Source organism: Helobdella robusta (genome assembly GCF_000326865.2).
Source record: "Helobdella robusta unplaced genomic scaffold HELROscaffold_23, whole genome shotgun sequence".
Classification (NCBI taxonomy): Eukaryota; Metazoa; Annelida; class Clitellata; order Rhynchobdellida; family Glossiphoniidae; genus Helobdella; species Helobdella robusta.
In genome coordinates, this window is record NW_008704216.1 from 149,562 (window position 1) to 167,590 (window position 18,029).

At 34.3% G+C, this 18,029-nt stretch overlaps 5 protein-coding genes across 5 annotated transcripts; 4 read left to right on the plus strand and 1 right to left on the minus strand.

Annotated features, from left to right (window-relative positions):
• Nucleotides 1-448: 448 nt before the first annotated feature.
• Nucleotides 449-880, minus strand: HELRODRAFT_144115 (hypothetical protein; the record flags this gene model as incomplete). The annotated part of the gene is made up of 1 exon (XM_009018851.1): nt 449-880. A coding segment is annotated over one exon (432 nt), but the record flags the coding sequence as incomplete, so codon positions are not given.
• Nucleotides 881-5,721: 4,841 nt separating this feature from the next.
• On the plus strand, nt 5,722-9,278 carry HELRODRAFT_172168 (hypothetical protein; the record flags this gene model as incomplete). The annotated part of the gene is made up of 8 exons (XM_009018852.1): nt 5,722-5,734; nt 6,297-6,301; nt 6,474-6,740; nt 6,833-6,968; nt 7,496-7,678; nt 8,007-8,222; nt 8,339-8,457; nt 9,255-9,278. The coding sequence occupies 8 exons, from the start codon at nt 5,722-5,724 to the stop codon at nt 9,276-9,278; spliced, it is 963 nt and encodes a 320-aa protein (XP_009017100.1).
• Nucleotides 9,279-10,085: 807 nt separating this feature from the next.
• Nucleotides 10,086-11,123, plus strand: HELRODRAFT_172169 (hypothetical protein; the record flags this gene model as incomplete). Its single annotated transcript, XM_009018853.1, has 3 exons — nt 10,086-10,349; nt 10,507-10,645; nt 10,915-11,123. 3 exons carry the CDS (start codon nt 10,086-10,088, stop codon nt 11,121-11,123), a joined length of 612 nt encoding a protein of 203 aa, XP_009017101.1.
• Nucleotides 11,124-12,776: 1,653 nt separating this feature from the next.
• Nucleotides 12,777-13,369, plus strand: HELRODRAFT_172170 (hypothetical protein; the record flags this gene model as incomplete). The annotated part of the gene is made up of 3 exons (XM_009018854.1): nt 12,777-12,840; nt 12,895-13,005; nt 13,197-13,369. 3 exons carry the CDS (start codon nt 12,777-12,779, stop codon nt 13,367-13,369), a joined length of 348 nt encoding a protein of 115 aa, XP_009017102.1.
• A 1,183-nt stretch (nt 13,370-14,552) lies between these two features.
• Nucleotides 14,553-16,934, plus strand: HELRODRAFT_191609 (hypothetical protein; the record flags this gene model as incomplete). Its single annotated transcript, XM_009018855.1, has 6 exons — nt 14,553-14,787; nt 14,964-15,105; nt 15,180-15,362; nt 15,546-15,659; nt 16,097-16,191; nt 16,824-16,934. The coding sequence occupies exons 1-6, from the start codon at nt 14,587-14,589 to the stop codon at nt 16,932-16,934; spliced, it is 846 nt and encodes a 281-aa protein (XP_009017103.1). The 5' UTR covers nt 14,553-14,586.
• Nucleotides 16,935-18,029: the final 1,095 nt, after the last annotated feature.

The window sequence follows — 18,029 nt, forward strand, 5'->3', positions numbered from 1 at the left end:
ATTGTTGTGGTTGTTGTGGTTGTGATTGTTGCCATTCTAAACTTTGCAGTTGAGAACCATTGGGCGGCAGAGGAATTGGACAAAAAATTTCGTGTTGAGGATATATCGTTCGAAGTAATCTGTTTATACTCGGAATTTTATCCGCAATATATGGTATTTCACCAGCGCGACATATATATCCAAACTCCAAAGACCTAGAACCTTCAATATATCCGTAGATGTTTCCGTCTCCATCCGCATACATATCATCACAACCAATAACTTTGTACAATTTCCCGTTTGGACTTCCTTGTAAAAACTCGACCGCTATTTGAAAATCGCGACATCGCAATAATTGCGAATTTTGAATCGGCACAAATTGGTTTTCACGTGAATACTGTTCGTATTTATACGCAGTCGTTTCTATAAAATTGTCAAAAGTTGTGTTCTCAAGCTGTTCCTCTTGGTACTCTTCCAAATGTATTGGTACGAGATCTTGTCCAAGCTGTTCCTCTTGATACTCTTCCAAATGTATTGGTATGAGATCTTGTCCAAGCTGTTCCTCTTGGTACTCTTCCAAATGTATTGGTATGAGATCTTGTCCAAGCTGTTCCTCTTGGTACTCTTCCAAATGTATTGGTATGAGATCTTGGCCAAGCTGTTTCTCTTGGTACTCTTCCAAATGTATTGGTACGAGATCTTGGCCAAGCTGTTCCTCTTGGTAGTCTTCCAAATGTATTGGTATGAGATCTTGGCCAAGCTGTTTCTCTTGGTACTCTTCCAAATGTATTGGTACGAGATCTTGGCCAAGCTGTTCCTCTTGGTAGTCTTCCAAATGTATTGGTATGAGATCTTGGCCAAGCTCTTCCTCTTGGTACTCTTCCAAATGTATTGGTTTGAGATATCGGCTAAGCTCTTCCTCTGTAGCTTCGCTTTCGCTACTTGATTTTTCTTCAGGTGATGGTTGAAGTTGTTGGTGTTGTTGGAAGTGATGCTGGTAAGGTTGAGGATGGGAAAGATTTAGTGTAGAATGAGGATGATAGGTGAAGGGCTGGTCTGGGTAGGCTAGCTGTTGATGAGGAATATAGGGGTGAAATTGCTGGTAGAAAGGTTGCTGTGAATAATGAGGATAATTGTAAGATTGCTGGTGATAAAATTGTGGCAGAGGCGGATGGTGGTAAGGTTGTGGTAAAAGTTGGAAATAATGGCAAAAAGGTTGTTGAAGACAAGATTGTTGTTGGCTATGTCTAGATTGGGAAATTATTTGCTGTTCGGGGAATAACGGAAGTTGTTGAGATGGCCACAGCATATAGCGATAGCGAGTAGTACCTATACCCGCAAATCTTTGAGAGCTTAGGCAAAGAGATCCAGACGTTTGTTGTATTACTTGGAGTTGTTGGTTTTGTGGATGCTGTTGGTGATGTTGTAGTTGTTGTTGTTGTTGGTGGTGTTGTTGTTGGTGTTCTTGTTGTTGTGGTTGGTGTTCTTGTTGTTGTTGGTGGTGTTCTTGTTGTTGTTGGTGGTGTTCTTGTTGTTGTGGTTGGTGTTCTTGTTGTTGTTGGTGGTGTTCTTGTTGTTGTGGTTGGTGTTCTTGTTGTTGTTGGTGGTGGTGTTGTTGTTGTGGATTTTTCACTGTTTGCGAATTGTACAATGATGTCCATGAAATATCGCTGCTTACTGGTCTGTTTGATAGAGACTGTTGTACTGGCACGAGGTCTGCGATGTTGCAGACAGCTCGAATTGATGATTGGGAGAGAGAAATCTGTTGCAGCTGATTCGATAGTCCCTCAACAACAGTCTCATTCTTTTGACACTGTTGTTGAAGTATTTGTGGTTGTGGTGGTTGGCCAAGAGACGGTTGAGTTGACGGAAGATAAGTTTGACTGATTTTTGAATGGGGTTGAGGATGCTGTGTAAATTGCAATATGTTTTGTAAAGGAGTTTGATTCTGCTTCTCTGGTTGACTTTGTATTTGATATTGAGGGTGTTGTTTTTGAGTCTTAAACTGCTGCGTCTGGCCAAAAGACGGTTGAGTTGACGGACGATAGGTTTGATTTGTTATTGAATGAGAGTAAGGAGGCTGTGTTAACTGAGTTTGATCACTAGACGATTGAGGCTCTGGTGACAGTGTTAACCCTATGCTTCGAAGAATTTCTTCTTGAAATGTTAGACCGCGATCGACTGGTGGTGTACGACTTAGCGATTCGGAGTTAATTTCTCCTGGTTTTTTCATTGGTTGGGAAAGTGCAAAAGAATGTCTTAAAGTTTCTAGCTGCGATGTAGAATGATGAAGTTGAATTTTTTTGGTCTGTGGTTTTAAAGTGTGACCAATTGGTAGACAATATAAACTACCCGATATGTCTCGATTTAACACCTGTGGCTGCTGGTGTTGCCGCTGTTGAAGTGCCGATTGTGACTGCTTTTCTCTTGGTTCGTTTTGTTGTTTTGGTTCTTTTTTACGACATTGATCATCTTGTTTAGGCTGTTGGTGTTGTTTTCGTTCGTTTTCATCTGGTTTATTTTTATCGCCCTTTTGATGTTGCTCTTGTTGCCGAGGGTTATGCTGATCGTCTCGTGGGTTTTGTGAGTCTTGCTCTCTTTCTGAATAATGTTGATCCTCGGGTTTTTTTGCAGTGGATATATTATTTCTGTTTGAAACTGACCTTGCATAATTTTTTGCGAAAATTCTTTCGTATTTACCAGTCCGCTATCTGATGTCGTTGGCTTGCCATATAAATTTCGCGATGAAGAACAAGATGTTTTTTTTAAATTATCCAAAATTTTTGAACGTTTTTGAAACTCACAGAGTAATTGTGCTTGCTGTTGTTTCTTAATTCTTCTTTTTGTTGCTGGATCTTTTTGTCGTTCCAACTCTTCATTAAATGAATAATGGTCAGATTGCGTGTTCATGGACCCTAGTTGTTTGTCCAGTGAGATCCGGTCTGCTAGAAGGTCTCTGTTCTCTTCTGTCTGCTGTTTCTTTTGCGATTTTTCACCGAATGCCCGTTCACTGCCTGGCGTGAGGTTTGTACGCAGTACCTCCCACAGTGGTCGGCTACTGCCTCCTAGCGGCGTCCGATCTGATTTCGGCTTTTCCCAAAAGGTCAGCCTGCTTTGCGGCCCGTCCCCCTGTATGAAGTATAAAATATCATAGTGTTAGTTAACGATGTTGGCAATCAAATGACAAACATACACGTACCAATAAGGGTGGCCGTTGGAGAGAGTTTTGTGGTTGGGCCACGTTTTGATATGTACTATGCCTACTTGTTCGGAATGGATCAAACGATTGTATCGTTGCTGTTGTGGTTTCTATTCTTCTGGGTGAATAATTTTCTAAAAGTTTAGATGGATGTTGGATATAAAATGCTTTAGACTGTGGTGTGTTTTTTTGATTCTGAAAAGATTTATCTTGTTGCGATTGTTTAAATTTGTTTAAAGATGCTTCATTTTCACTCCTAAAGATCGCAGAAGCTGACCACGAATTGTTATCGTCATCTTTGTCTGACTTTGAAGAAGCTGGCGACGATTCAAATGTTGTTAATCTTTTTTGAGGAATTTTTATTCCCGTTACTGATGAATTTGTTGGCATTTCTTGCATGCATGTATCTAAAGTTCTATTTTGATTTGAAAGCCATCTTGGCTGTTGACTCATCGATAAATTGTTATCTTCATCTTCACTCTTTTCTTGCCTCCATCCATTATCATCCCATTCAGGGAATAACTCTTTTGACATTCAAAATTTTAAACTTCTTACCAACCTATTATAAGTTAATTTATAGTACAAAAAATTTTAAACTATGGTTTTATTAAACAAATTCTAATGTTTCGAACGTGAACATGATAAACTAGTTACTGACTAGTTATTTAAAACTAGAAATTTAAGACTAAATCGTTATGAAGTTTGAGAGCTGTTTAAAAATCATCTGTTTCAAAATCATTTTTTCATCTGTTTAAAAATCGGATAAACCTTTGAAGTGCATAGATTCTTAGATTTAAACATACAGTTATATTCAATCAAATTTTTTATCAAAAAATCCAATCGATGCTAGATGAATGCATAATCACGCTTAACATTATTGTACCATTTGAAAAACATTAAATAATTTTTTTTTCTTTTTTAAAGAGTTTGATTGGAAAGATCATTAGAGAATCCAAAATGTTGAAATACCCAGCAGTATTCAATTTCGGATGTGAATTATGAATTATAGTAACGAATTTAAATGATGATGTGAATTATAAGATGTTAGTGTGATTTTTAAATGAAACCAAATTATTTTACTCACCAATGAAAAATGAATTATACTTAAAATCCACTACTGACGTTATCAAATAAAAAAAAAACGTTTAATTTATTTCAGAGCTGGGTTAATATTTTTCACAAAATAATCTTAAAAATGAATTTAAAATATAAGTTAATAAGTTATAAAATTAAAAAATCAAGTTTAAAAATTTCTTGAAAGAAAGAAAAAAGAAGCGGTATACATAACGCAGGATTGTTACTCAATACACATGTGCTTACAACATTAACATTAATTTCAAACTTAATGGTGAATTTCGTAACCATATTTTGTTGTATAGTACCTCAAATTCAAATCAGGTATTTGTTCTTTTCTAGCTTTAATTGTACACCAAAAGAAAATATTGGTTAGTGCGTTCGTAAACAAGTGTACATATGCATATAAGGGCAAAAATTAGTACATGCAAGTGACAAAAAATTATTGATCGATAGATACGGCAGAAATTTATTATTAAATTTAAATTTAAATTATTTTCAATTATTCAATAAAAATTTGTCTTTGACGATGATGTTGATGATGAAGAGGAGGATAAAATTAAACAAAACCGGAAACGGACGATGATGACGTCAGCGACATACGTAATTGATACAAAGGAAATGCAAACATTCACCGACCACCACCATCTGTTCGGCACACAAAATGTCATCCCAACTGTAGAGTGTCAGTCGAACAGTCAACGAGCTGATTCTTCCAACACCACTATCACCATACGTAAATCATCATGAGACCACCATATGAAACGAGCTGACGTCCACCACTGCCCACCCCTGCCCACCCCTGCCCACCCCTCATCATTCTGTAGACAAAATTTTTTTATTAGCGTAGTTGTAAATGAATGTTCGAACGAAGGAACAGACGAATAAATGTGTGTGTTTGTGTGTGTGTGTGGTGTGTGTTGTTGAAACTTCTGTAGAAGAAAAAAAATCAGTTTCATTAATTTATGTAATTAGAAAAAGTGTTTTGTTGCTGTCGAGTTTTACGAACTTTAACATTATTTAAAAATTTATTAAATGTTAGAGACTACTAAAAACTGTTTTTTGATTTGTGTTTCATTGCTTTTCAAGTTAAACAGGGCTGAAAATATAAATTTTTTAACAATCGTGGTTTGTTGATATTTTTTAAAAGTAAAATACAAATAATGTAACTAAACCGTTTGAAATCTGCAAATACTACTAAGTTACTAACAGAAACACTAATAAGTAAAATTATTTAATGAAGTATTATCTCAAAAATTTACATTAGAAAACATAGTTTGAAAGATAAAAAAACAGTTTCCACAGTTTAAAATTTCATTTTTGTATTTTGTTAGTGGCTTTGTTTGCCCTGGAAGATAAAATAATAAAATTATATAAGGGCATCTACTTTTTGTTGCTCCAGAAGGCCCTCCCACCTGTAAATCCGGCCTGAAAAAGATTCATTCCGGATTTGCTCCCACTAACCACCCATGCGTCTAGTTGGTTAGTAATACTATCAGCAGTAGCAGTGTTCGTGACGACTTCGGTCCGTGTAACAAAAACTACCGCGTGATATCGATTTTGCCAAAAAAAAAAAAATTTTCTAAACTTTTGTTTCCATTTACAACGAAAATTTTGTGTATAACTCGACTAGTAAAACTCGTTTGTTGGGTTCGTATCAATTTATCAAGTTTTTAATCGTTGGCGAGTAATTTCGCAGTCAATTAATTGTTTTCTAAATGTCATTTGTTTGGAATTTGAATGCATTTTAGTGTAAAAAAAATATAAAAATAAAATAATAATTACAGAAACGCAAACCTCCAAGACCACACACACACACACACACACACACACACACCACACACACACACACACACACACACATACACACACACTTCACACAAACTGCCGATTCAAAACATAAAATGACATTTCTTTCATTACACATCATACCTGCATTTAACAGACTTGCATTGTCTCACATCACTTTAGAACATTCCAAAAAATTTTCATGTAGTATAACTACTGGTGCTTAAAATTTAGCTAAAATGTTAATTTTTTTTAGGTTGGGTCTGTTTAAGTGTTTAGTCGTCTCGGTGGAAAACAAAATACAATTGTACTCTGTTAATATATGCAAGATTTTTTGATCCGGTAGCATGTAAACCTTTAATTCAACAGAATTAGTTATCTTTGCTCTTAAGTAAACATTTTCGCAAGCGTAGAATAAATTCTTAAAACACAGGAGGGCAAAACAAGAAAACCTTTATCTCTCATTGTCATGCCAAAAACTCAACAATCCAATCATTTCTCAATGGCTTTACCTCTACTTGCAACAATATTTTGTGGTTCAGTTGACGGGAATCAGCTAATGATTAAAATGACATACTCTAGGGCTTACAGTTTTGTTATCATTCCAAACACCAAAACCGCAATTTGCTACAACGACTCCATGGACATTCTCATCAGACTGAAGGCTGCGTCTAAACTCAGTTGTCTCAAGAAATGTCAGGTCAGATGAGATGAAATATATTTTGATTTGTTTCATATTTAGACTTGAAACATGATTTTAAAATTAAAAATTACTTTTAAAAATCATTTGAGGATGCAATTGGGATGAACTTGAGAGGATTCAACTACAAGAAGTCAGTGGAATCATGTTCGTGCGTGCCAAAGCTGGATGTCCTGTACAACCTGACCACTGATCTGGGTGGCGAATGTCTGGCTTATGTGACTCAAAGTAACTCAACTTTTCTTACAATTTTTTTAAAGATTAATTGACTTTATTTTACAAATTTTCAGTAAAACTATATCAGTAGCATAGTCTGTCCTAAGTTAGCAAACTAGTATCTGTGGCACGCCACAGATATTACTATGTGGTGTTTGCGTCAGCGTTGAAATTTGCATGAGGTATGCTTCGTGTGGTGAGAATGTTTGGTGTGGATGTGTGGTGTGTATGTGTGATGTGTATGTGTGGTGTGTATTTGTGGTGTGTATGTGTGGTGTGTATGTGTGGTGTGTATGTGTGGTGTGTATGTTTGGTGTGTATTTGTGGTGTGTATGTGTGGTGTGTATGTGTGGTGTGTATTTGTGGTGTGTATGTGTGGTGTGTATGTGTGGTGTGTAATTGTGGTGTGTATGTGTGGTGTGGTGTGTATGTGTGTATGTTACAGCCTTTGCGACAAAAAAAATTTATCTACATGTTTAGAATGACATGTTTGTCACAGCTGCATGATAAAACAAAGAAAACTAATTTTTCTACCAAAGATTGCCCACCAAAATTTGACTACGTTATAGAGAACCACAAATGTTACAAGTTACAAAAGGTAATGATCACTTGGTCTGGTGCCAGAACGCGTTGCAACAACTTTGTCTCATCTCACCCCATCGTTATGGAGCAGTTCAATGAGATGACCGCTGCCCGCTGGTACTCCGTGTCCGTCTTTCCGTGTTAGTCATCGACAAAAACTGCTTTCCAAATTTGTTTCCTTGTTGGTTTTTGCCAGATTTGAAAGTTAAATATAAAATTTTTATTATTCAAGTATTTCTGTCTTGGATAACGCTACAGTCTTAAAGGTTAAAAGCATCAGATTTGTACTGTAGAGTAATATGCGAACCTTTTTTTCTTCCTCCCTCTCTGGCTTACAAAGTTCAGAGCGGATTTCGAGATAAAAAAAATTCATTAAGGAGCGCTCTTGAACATCGCTGAAACAGCGCTTTAAAAATGATTGATTAATTAATTGGTTAATTAATTGGCTAATTTAACGAAATCACGCAGTCGATCCAGCCAAAGATACGGCAAGCCTTTGGACGGCTGGTTATAGAACGTACATCAATGATCTTGCTACTCCGTTTTTGTGGGAGCCATATCCAAGTTGGAATGTTTTATACGATTCTCCGCACGTGCATTCCTTTCCATTTGAACTCGGTCACTACGACAGCAGTGCCAGGCACCTTGAACATTATACCACCGCGCCGCCAAATGTTATCACGGGTAACACACGGGCTAAAAGAATATTTTTAAAATTTATATAAATTTGAAGAAAGAAATGATTCAAACAAATTTGCTAAATTTTTTCAGATCAAAAAAAAACTTTAAAATAATCTCAGATCAAAACACGTCAATAAAAAATTTCCTCTGGAGGTCCAACAACCCAAACCAGCTACAAAACGACAACACCAGCTATTGCATCGTGTATAAACTGAGCTGGGATATCGGCTTTGATGACGTTAGATGCGATAGTTTATGGTACTTTCTGTGTGAGGTTGATATAGATTGGTAGGATGGTTAATTTGTTGGCTGGTTTGGTAGATGGTTGGTTTAGTAGATAGTTGGTTTAGTAGATAGTTGTTTGATTATTGGTTGATTGTTTGGTTGGTTGGTTGATTGAATGATTGTTTGGTTGGTTGATTGAATTATTGGTTAATTAAATAAATGATTAATTGGTTGATTGATAAATTGAAGATTTTGTCTGTTTATTGATATTCGGGCAGAGTCATGCCTTATTAGTAACTTTATTGATAAGTTTTTGATTGTCAATTTGGTTGATGAACTGATTGATTCGTGAATATGATGGAAACTATTACGATAAATTCGGCTTCTGTTATGACAATGATGACATCAAACATTTTGAAAAATTTCTTTGTGAAATAGAAAATTATTTACGTATGCTTCTAACGTACTATTTATTAACACATAGTCGAGATTTATTACGCTCCAGTTAATACCGCTAAAACATTCAATATTCACAAATTTTTTTATTGCATTTGTTATAAGCGGAGTGTCCTAGTCAGTTGAAAACATTTCAAACTCCAAAACTTTCAATGAAATTTTCTGATTTTGAGTAAAAAATTCCGACCCCAACTGACTCCGTCTCTCTGATTGTTCGAATCTTTAAAAATATCATAAATAAATTTTTATTTTAAATGTTTATATTATAACTCTAGAACAATTTTCTTATTTGATGTTGTGATTTTAACTTTCGTATACAATGTTTCTTGTTGATTTTTTCTAAATAAAATCTAGAAAAAGTTGTCAAACATTGATTAAATGAAAAATAAATAACAAACATGATGTTATATTTACAATTTATATTTTTGTCTTTGTTTTTAAATTTAAATAAAAAAATTCTCATCAGAAATTCGTTATAAAGTTATTTATGAATTTTTAATTTCCCGCATGAACCTGTTTAGCATTTTAAATCACTGAGAATCGAAGTCAGGCATGACATTTTTTGGTCCTCATCTTTTATTCATCATCATTGTTGAATTTTCCATTTTTTTTTTCGTATTTAGTAAATTGCAATCCGTGCATTTGAAATGAAGGCGTTTAGACATTATCATTATAAACATAATACCTAGACACACAGACACACAGACACTTTCTCTCTCTCTCTCTCTCTCTCTCTCTCTCTCTCTCTCTCTCTCTCATACACACACACAAACACTAACACACACATTTACTTATATCTATTATATATATTATAATATTATATAATTATTTAATACATTTTTTATGCCTCTATAACAAAAAACAAAAAAATATAAATATATATATATATATATAAATATTTATAATATATATATTAATAATATATATATTAATTTATATATATATATATATATATACATACATACATGGTGCAACTTTACATATCCATAAGACCAAATTCCTGTTCAACTCTTGTAGTGGTGCCGAGTTGATATTTTTAAATTTATTAATAAATTTGCGAAATAAATCTGAAAAATTACATCAAAAATTGAATTCATTTATTTATCTTTTTATCTAATTTACTGTAAAAAAAATTGTTTCATTTATTTAAAGAGAAAATATAATTTAATCTAAATTTAAACCAAAATGACGATGAAACCTTCACGCGGTACTGTCTGGCATAAGTTACACAAGAACATTATCACTATAATCGTGATAAGCATGACAATTTTAATCGCCAGCGGCTTACAAATTTCCTCAAAAACCACTGAACAAGCAATCTACAAAAGAGCATACAGTTACTTGCTTGTTAATCTCCAAAAGACAGTAGCCTGCTTCGACGAAGTTGCTACGAAGTTTTTCAACAAGTTTAAAACTGCCTCTGCAACTGAGTGCGTTATTAAATGCCGAGTATGCTACGTTTTGTTTATACAGTATTTTTTTCAAGTTTTTAAAGAATAATTTAATTAATTAATTGATATGTTTGCTTGGATATAATTAATTAAACGATTTAATTGATAAATCGTATTATTAATAAATAAAAATATATATTTTTTTTAAAATTTAGATAGCTGCCAGCAACAATTTAAGGGGAGTCAACTTTATAAAATCAGCAAAGTCATGTTCTTGTGTTCCCACAATTCCAGATACATGGTATAATGTCACGTTCGATTCAACTAGAGACTGTATGTCTTTTGTCACACATGGTTTGTTCCTCAGATTTTGAATGAGAAATAGAGTCGCGCTATGGTGTAGGTTGAAGTACTTGGCATTGATGTTGCGTTCACTGGGTTTGAATGCCATGAGATCCCTTTCCATGTATATCGCATGCAATACGTGTGATGCGTTGTTTTACTTTTATTTACATACGCTAAATATTTCTTTTTAAACATACTAAAAACAGGATTTTAATAAATAAATTTAAAAATATTAACTGTTCATATATATGAAAGATTAATTTAAAAAAACTACAAAGATTGCCCGAAGAATTTCGACTACGTTATGGAAAACCACGTCTGTTTCAATCTGCAAAGAAGTAGAAATGTATTTTTGAAGTCAAGAGAGGCCTGCAACAATCTTTCGTCATCTCATCAGGTTGTCATTGAAAGTTCGAACAAAAATTTGGCCATCAGACTGTATGCAGTGTCCCGCGAAATTAGTCAGTTGAGGATTTTTTTATATTAATTTTTTTATAAATCTCAATAATGTTAAATCATCTAGAATGTGATTTTAAACAGTTTCATCGTTAAATTGTTAAATTTAAAACTGGTTAATATATGTTACAATTTAACGAAAAATTAACAATGTCAAAAAAAATTCCAATTTAGATTCGCTATTAGTTTTATTCAGTTTTGTCGAGTTTTGTTGAGGATTGTGGCACAAAAAACGCTTTCTTCATGCTACGAATGATCGGTGAACAAGCGATTGAAATGAAAAAAGTCTTCTTTTGTTTATATGTTGTTTTTTTTCGATTACTCCAAAGCTTTTCATAGCGTGAAACAAGTGGAGCCTATGGAATGATTGGAGAATTTGGACATTGATGGAAAAGACACGAGAGTTATCAAAAATCTCTATTAGGACGAAAGAGCAGCGATGAAAGTTGGTAACAAGATGACAAGTTTTATCGATATAAAGAAAGGTATTAGGCAAGGCTGTGTATTCTCTCCAGACCTGTACAATCTCTATGGTGAAACCATCATGGGAAAGACAGAAGATCTACCCGAAATATCTATCCATTGGAGACGTGAATATAAACAATGTAAGATAGGCTGATGATACAGCTCTTACAACAGATTCAATTGGAAACTTGTTTTTAAAATTTTCCAAACTTTTTTTGAAAGTAAAAGAAAAAACTTGCAAATTATTATCATCAAAACAAAGTTCATGGTTATCAGTAAAAGCAAAACCGCCCCGAAATGCTCCATAATCATTAATGCTAAACATGTGAAACAAGTCAACAGCTTCTACTATCTCGAAAGTCTGATTACCTCAGGTTGTAAATGTGACATGGATATCAAAAGAAGGATAGCTATGGCGAAAGATGCTTATTCCAAAATGAAAAACATCCTCACCAACAGTAAAATCAAAATATCAACCAAATTAAAACAGTTAGGATGTGGGTCCTTGACAATTTCTAAAAAAAAATAGAAAAAAAAGATTAACGCTGCTGAGATGTGGTTTTTGAGATGAATTAGCAAATCAGCAGATAACATATGCAAGCTGGATTTAAGATAGGACAGTTAGGGCTGGTGGCTTCCATAAAAATCTGGCCTTCACAAAGGAAGGATAATGTAAAACTGATTCAACTACTAAAAAGCTGGCTTTTAATAATGGAGCTGAGCAAGAAAGATCGCTAACTTTCATTTTTGTTTCAATATAACTAGTCAAATTCAAAATAACTACAATAATTCTCTACTAATCAATTAAAGTGTTCTCTGGAATGATTAGATATTCCCATTGTAGGATGGGTAGAAATATAATGTTGATTTTTCGGTAAAACTGGTCATTAATAATAAACGTCTGTTGTTTTAAAGTTGACGTTGCATGCTGTGAATAATTTATGTATGTGTGTTTGTTTGTGTGTGTGTGTGTGTGGTGTGTGTGCTGTTTGAAATCGATGAAACACGAATGAAATTTTTCAAAACCGCTACTAGCATGGCATTTTAAAAGCATTCCGAGTTTATTTGTATACTACATAACAAAACAACAACCAAAACGTGAATTTTAAATGTGTGCATATTCCAGAAACAAAAAAATATTTTCACTTTTATTGATTAAACATTTTTATTTAAAATTACTATTTGATAAAATATCAACGCATCAATCACATTCAATGTGATGGGTTGGGATCTCGTTGGGATTGAATCCGGTCAATGCTACAGTAGTGTCAGCACCTCTACCAGTACGCCATCGTGTCGTTAAACTTTACATTGAAATAATTTTATCCCACACCAAGTCCCTTCTCCGTGTGTCTCGGCACCTCATCTCAACAACACGTTCGTCATCTGGACCGCTGCCTTCAAATATTCGCAGATGGCACCATTCATGTGGCAACCCTATTCTTACTGTGAGTTATTTAAAATCAGTTTGTGAAATTTGAATTTCAATCTTTGAGGGCAGTTTTAAAGATTTATTCAACAGTAAAATTTCTTATAAATCGATTAATTTAAAATCAGATAACAAATTAATCAAAGTTGTTCCCGAAGCATCGACGATTAAGATACCTCGATAAAAAAAAAGTTAACGCTCCAACAACAGCTGCCCTGAAACCAGTGACCTTCACATATTGGAGGTCAGGGGAACCAAACATTGCCCCGACTGACTACTACCTTGGCATCATATACGGGCTGAACAGTTACCAGCTGGGGTGGGGCGATCGATTCTGTTACGAAGAGTTCTGCACCCTCTGTGAAATCGACCTTGACATTTGAGATTTTTTCGGTTGGATAGTTGCCAGCTAGGCTGGGGCTAGAAAAAGTTTGGCACTCTTTGTGGGGTGGGATTGACCTTGACTTTTTAGAGTTTTTTAGTTTTGTTAAGTTTTCATTGAAAAGATTACTAATAAATTCATTATCAAATATATTACTCACGTCAGTGGTCATTTAATTATTAAAATTATGTTTTTTTTACAATTTTTGACAGACGGACGAACTAACATTCTGTTTGACCTAAACCAACGCTCTAACGTCTTTAATTCAAATTTATAACATTCAAAAACACAATAGAACAAAATTAATGAAAATAATTAAATAAAAAAAGCATTTTAATGATGTCTTACAGTCGGATGAGTTTCGAATACTGCGTCTGCTTTTCCTTTGAATTCACTTATTTTGGATGGAATGATAATGAAATTTTTCACTGTCTGTCTACTCGGTCTGGAAGAGTAGTGTCATTTGGTTAGTTTAGGATTGGAAGAAGTTGTTTGAGTAAAGAATAAACAATCGTATTTTTTGTTTCGTCTGAAATTTCGAGTTGAACGGTTTATAAATTTTCTTGTTGGTTGTGATTTTGGTTGGCTATTCTTTAAAAAAAAGCAGAACATCATTCTATCAAATTAAGACATTTTTTAAAATAAACTGTTACAATTCAAACATTGCGTTTTTTCAAACAATCAAAATATTTTTTAAACTAAAAAATTACTTTATTCGTTTTGAATTATGGTAACACACTAAAGTTTAACTATTTTTGTCGCATATTTTTTGCGTAATTAAATAAATATAGAAAACAAATTTCAAAATCTCAAAAAATGCGTTAATGATACGTCATGGTTGCGTTACCTTTGCCTCTATATGAGGACGTTAAATAAACAAGTAAGCTATAAACAATACAATCACGAAATAATTGCTGTAAATAAAATACATTGAGAGAAACCTTGCTTGGCAACCAACAATTAATTGTATCTATACAAGTAATGATACACGAATGTAACCATAGATATAATGTTGAGATGATTTATTATTTGTATCTTTTTAAAACATTTTGTTTATAAAGAACGATTGTTCTATACAGGTATACTGAAATAGTATTTTTGAATATAGAAATATAAAAACATTTTGCATTACAAATTGTTAAAATATTACATAAATTTAAAAACAAAATTTAAATACTATTTCGATTATATTTATTTAAAAATATTGTAACTAATAAAATGATTAAGATTATTTTCCTTTTAACAATACTGGTACACTTAGAGTTAGCGAGAAGTGAGATTAACATTCAAAAATACACGAAAGCCCACAGCTACCTGACGGTGAAGAATCAAAAAACTTCAATTTGCTTTGACGATCAGATGAAAGTTTTGAAGAAATTGAGAGCTAAAACAGCATTGGACTGTCTCAGCAAGTGCCTGGTATGAGATTTTTATTTATAGCTAATGATATTTGACGATAAGATTTTAAAAAATAATCTAAAATAGGACGTAAATTTTTGCGTTAAGTTACTTTACAAGCCAATTTAGAATTTGAATTTTGCCATATTTAAGTAACAAAGAATTAAAAATTTCATTTTGTGACTGTTTTGCTGCAGTCAGCCACGAACAACAACTTGAGAGGCATCAACTACGTGGCATCTGTGGCATCTTGCTCCTGTGTTCCAAAAGTAACTGACGTCTGGTACAACGTCACCAACAGTTCCAATCTTCCAGGATGTGTGTCCTTCTTCACACACGGCAAGTTCTGCATCAAAAATTTTTTTTGTATAATAATTTTAAATGAATCGTTCCAACGTTGAAATTATTTTCAGAATGTCCCAGGAGTTTCGACTACGTGGTTGAGAACCACAAATGTTTCAGTCTGCAGACGAGTCTGAACACGTGGCACAACTCGAGGACTCTCTGCAACAACCTCCTCTCGTCCCACCCTGTCATCATTGAAAGTTCCACCGAGAATCGTGCCGTCCAGCTATACGCCATAGCAGTTAAGAAAGGTCATTTTCTAAAGTTAATTTGTTTGCATTCTTTCAACTGAAGTTAGCACACTTTTTAACATTTCACCAAACACACAACAATTCATAAAATCTTCAGAACAGATATTTTTAAAAACATAAACATATTCAACTCACCCATCGTTAGCAAATCACGCACACATACACACATACGCACGCACACAGATTCCGTACCATGCCTTCTGCCAGGGTATGCCGATACATTTTTCATCTGGACTGCCTCCTATATAACCTACAACAACAGCGTTCGCACGCCCTTCCTCTGGTCCCCACAACCAGGTTGTTGCTAGCTTTGTCTTGTTTGATTCGAAATTTTAGATTTCAACGGTTTTTCAAATTTTTTCAAACGCTTTTTCAAATTTTTTCAATGAGAATAACCACAAAGTTGAGCGTTCATGTACACGCGCAGACGATCATTACGAAGTTTTATTTAACAATGAAATCCCAAAAATTAGCAGCAAATTTTTGCTTGCTTCTTCTTCATTGTCATGCTGCTCAGACAATCGCAGATCTGCTTACAGACTATGATGGTTCAGCTTTGGTGCCACACCACACGACGTACATACACCTGTCTAAGAGTTTCTGACAGATTGCATTCAAACGTGGTCATTGCACAGACACATCCCTTGACATGGATGGCATTTCTACCGGACGAGCGACTTGAAATAAATCAGAAAATTTATTTTGTACAATCGTTTCAATCGTTCTTCGAGCAGGTCAATACAAGAGGATGGTGTATTACAGTTGGTTGAGTGGAGAGCCGAACACGCCAGCCGATGGTCCTGAGTGCTGCGTTAGCTACAGTCTGGATGTCAGTTTCTTTGGATGGGATGATGGCGATTGTACAACCACCCTCTGCACTGTTTGTCAGATTGATTTGATTTGATGCCCTAATAAGAATGAGTTTAAGTAGGGTAAGAGAAAAAGTATTTTGAAAAATGAAAATTTATTTGAACATATAAAATTGCGCCAACTTGGTATGTGTATGATATAATTTTATCTGTATTTCGCAATAATTTTTAGTTCATATGTTCGGATAGCACGCACCTTTTTGTGTAGAATATCTTTCCAATTAACTATCTTCAAATTAGGAACAAAGCGTTTGTAACGATTGTTCTTCTGAATGAGTAGGGAGCGGATGGCTTTGTTACCAATATTTCTCAGAGGCATTTATCGACCAACTGTGTATGTTGTAGACCGTACATTGCATGTTTGCAAGCATTACAAGACAATTGAGTTTAGAAACAATCACACGCAACGTCATTTGGATTGTATCACATTTTTATGGAAGTCTATTATGATAAAAATGAGTTTGATGCATTGAAGTTTGACTCTGTGTTCCATTTGTATAATTGATTTGCAACTATGAACGAAAAATTTATTTTAGTTTGTTGTCAAATTAAAACTTTATTGAAATATTCTAAACCATTTATTAAAATATAGTTCTATTTATCGAACTCATTTGCCAAGAGGTCCCAGCCTAACATATGCAATGAAATTGACGCCCTGTATGTATTTTTAGACGCGTCAACAATAAACACGCAGAGTATGTGAATGCGCGTGAAATAGCTCACCCCACACTGTTGTCTTATCAGCATAATGTATAATACCCCAAATTGTTTTATATAGAATCCTGTAATAAATATCCTTAACTATAAATGGAGAAAGAGATGAATAATAAGAAAGGTCTTGACTTTGTGGTTTCATCTCATGAACTATTCATAACTTCTTATCAATTGCACTAGTTTCTTTCGCAAGAGAACACGATTTAATGCAACGTAACAATATGACTCACCCAAAATATAACGATTTATTGAGTTGGAAAGGTTAGAAATATTTGTGGCGACATTTTGTGTTTTATTACATTCATTTTTTGCCAAATTTCGACGTAAAACTTTCTTTTATCTGCCTTTATCTCTGAAAAAACAATTTTTTCTCAATAAAAATTAACTGAAAAATGTGGCTAATTATATTAATTTCTGCAATAGTTGAAGCCATAGAGTGCCAAACAAGTGGAAGATTATACCACGAGGCTTGAGAGGCATCAACTACGTGGTGTCTGTGGCATCTTGCTCCTGTGTTCCGAAACTAACTGACATCTGGTACAATGGCACCACAACAAACAGTCAATGAGTTTCGGACAGACTGATTTTGAACCAGACCATGGCGTAACTGCACGAGACACGGCGCTTCTACCGACTGAGCTTACTCACCGATCATTGTTATTTCAGTTTGTTTCATTTTTTGGCATTTCATTTCAAGCCTAGGTGTCAACCTAACAATGAACTTCAAATCTTGGATCAATGGCGAACCTAACGATTTTCTGGGAACAAGCACGAGCTCTTTAGAAGACTGGCTTGTTAGGAAAATGTAAATGATAGCAGTTATTCCATACAATTTTCTTTTTTCATGCCAAGAACACAATTTTCGCCAAACTTTTTGCCAAGCCTATGTTACTTTCCAACTAACTTTTTATGTTGCTTTCTAATGAATTTTCATGGAAGTATTTTGTTAGTCAATGTTCTAAGAGAATTTATTTGATCAATAAAACAGTTACTGTTTTCAATAGATACAAAGTGAAAGTTTACTATTCATATAACTCAGCATACTGATTGCCATGCACTGCTCAGATAAGTATAAAAGTAACTG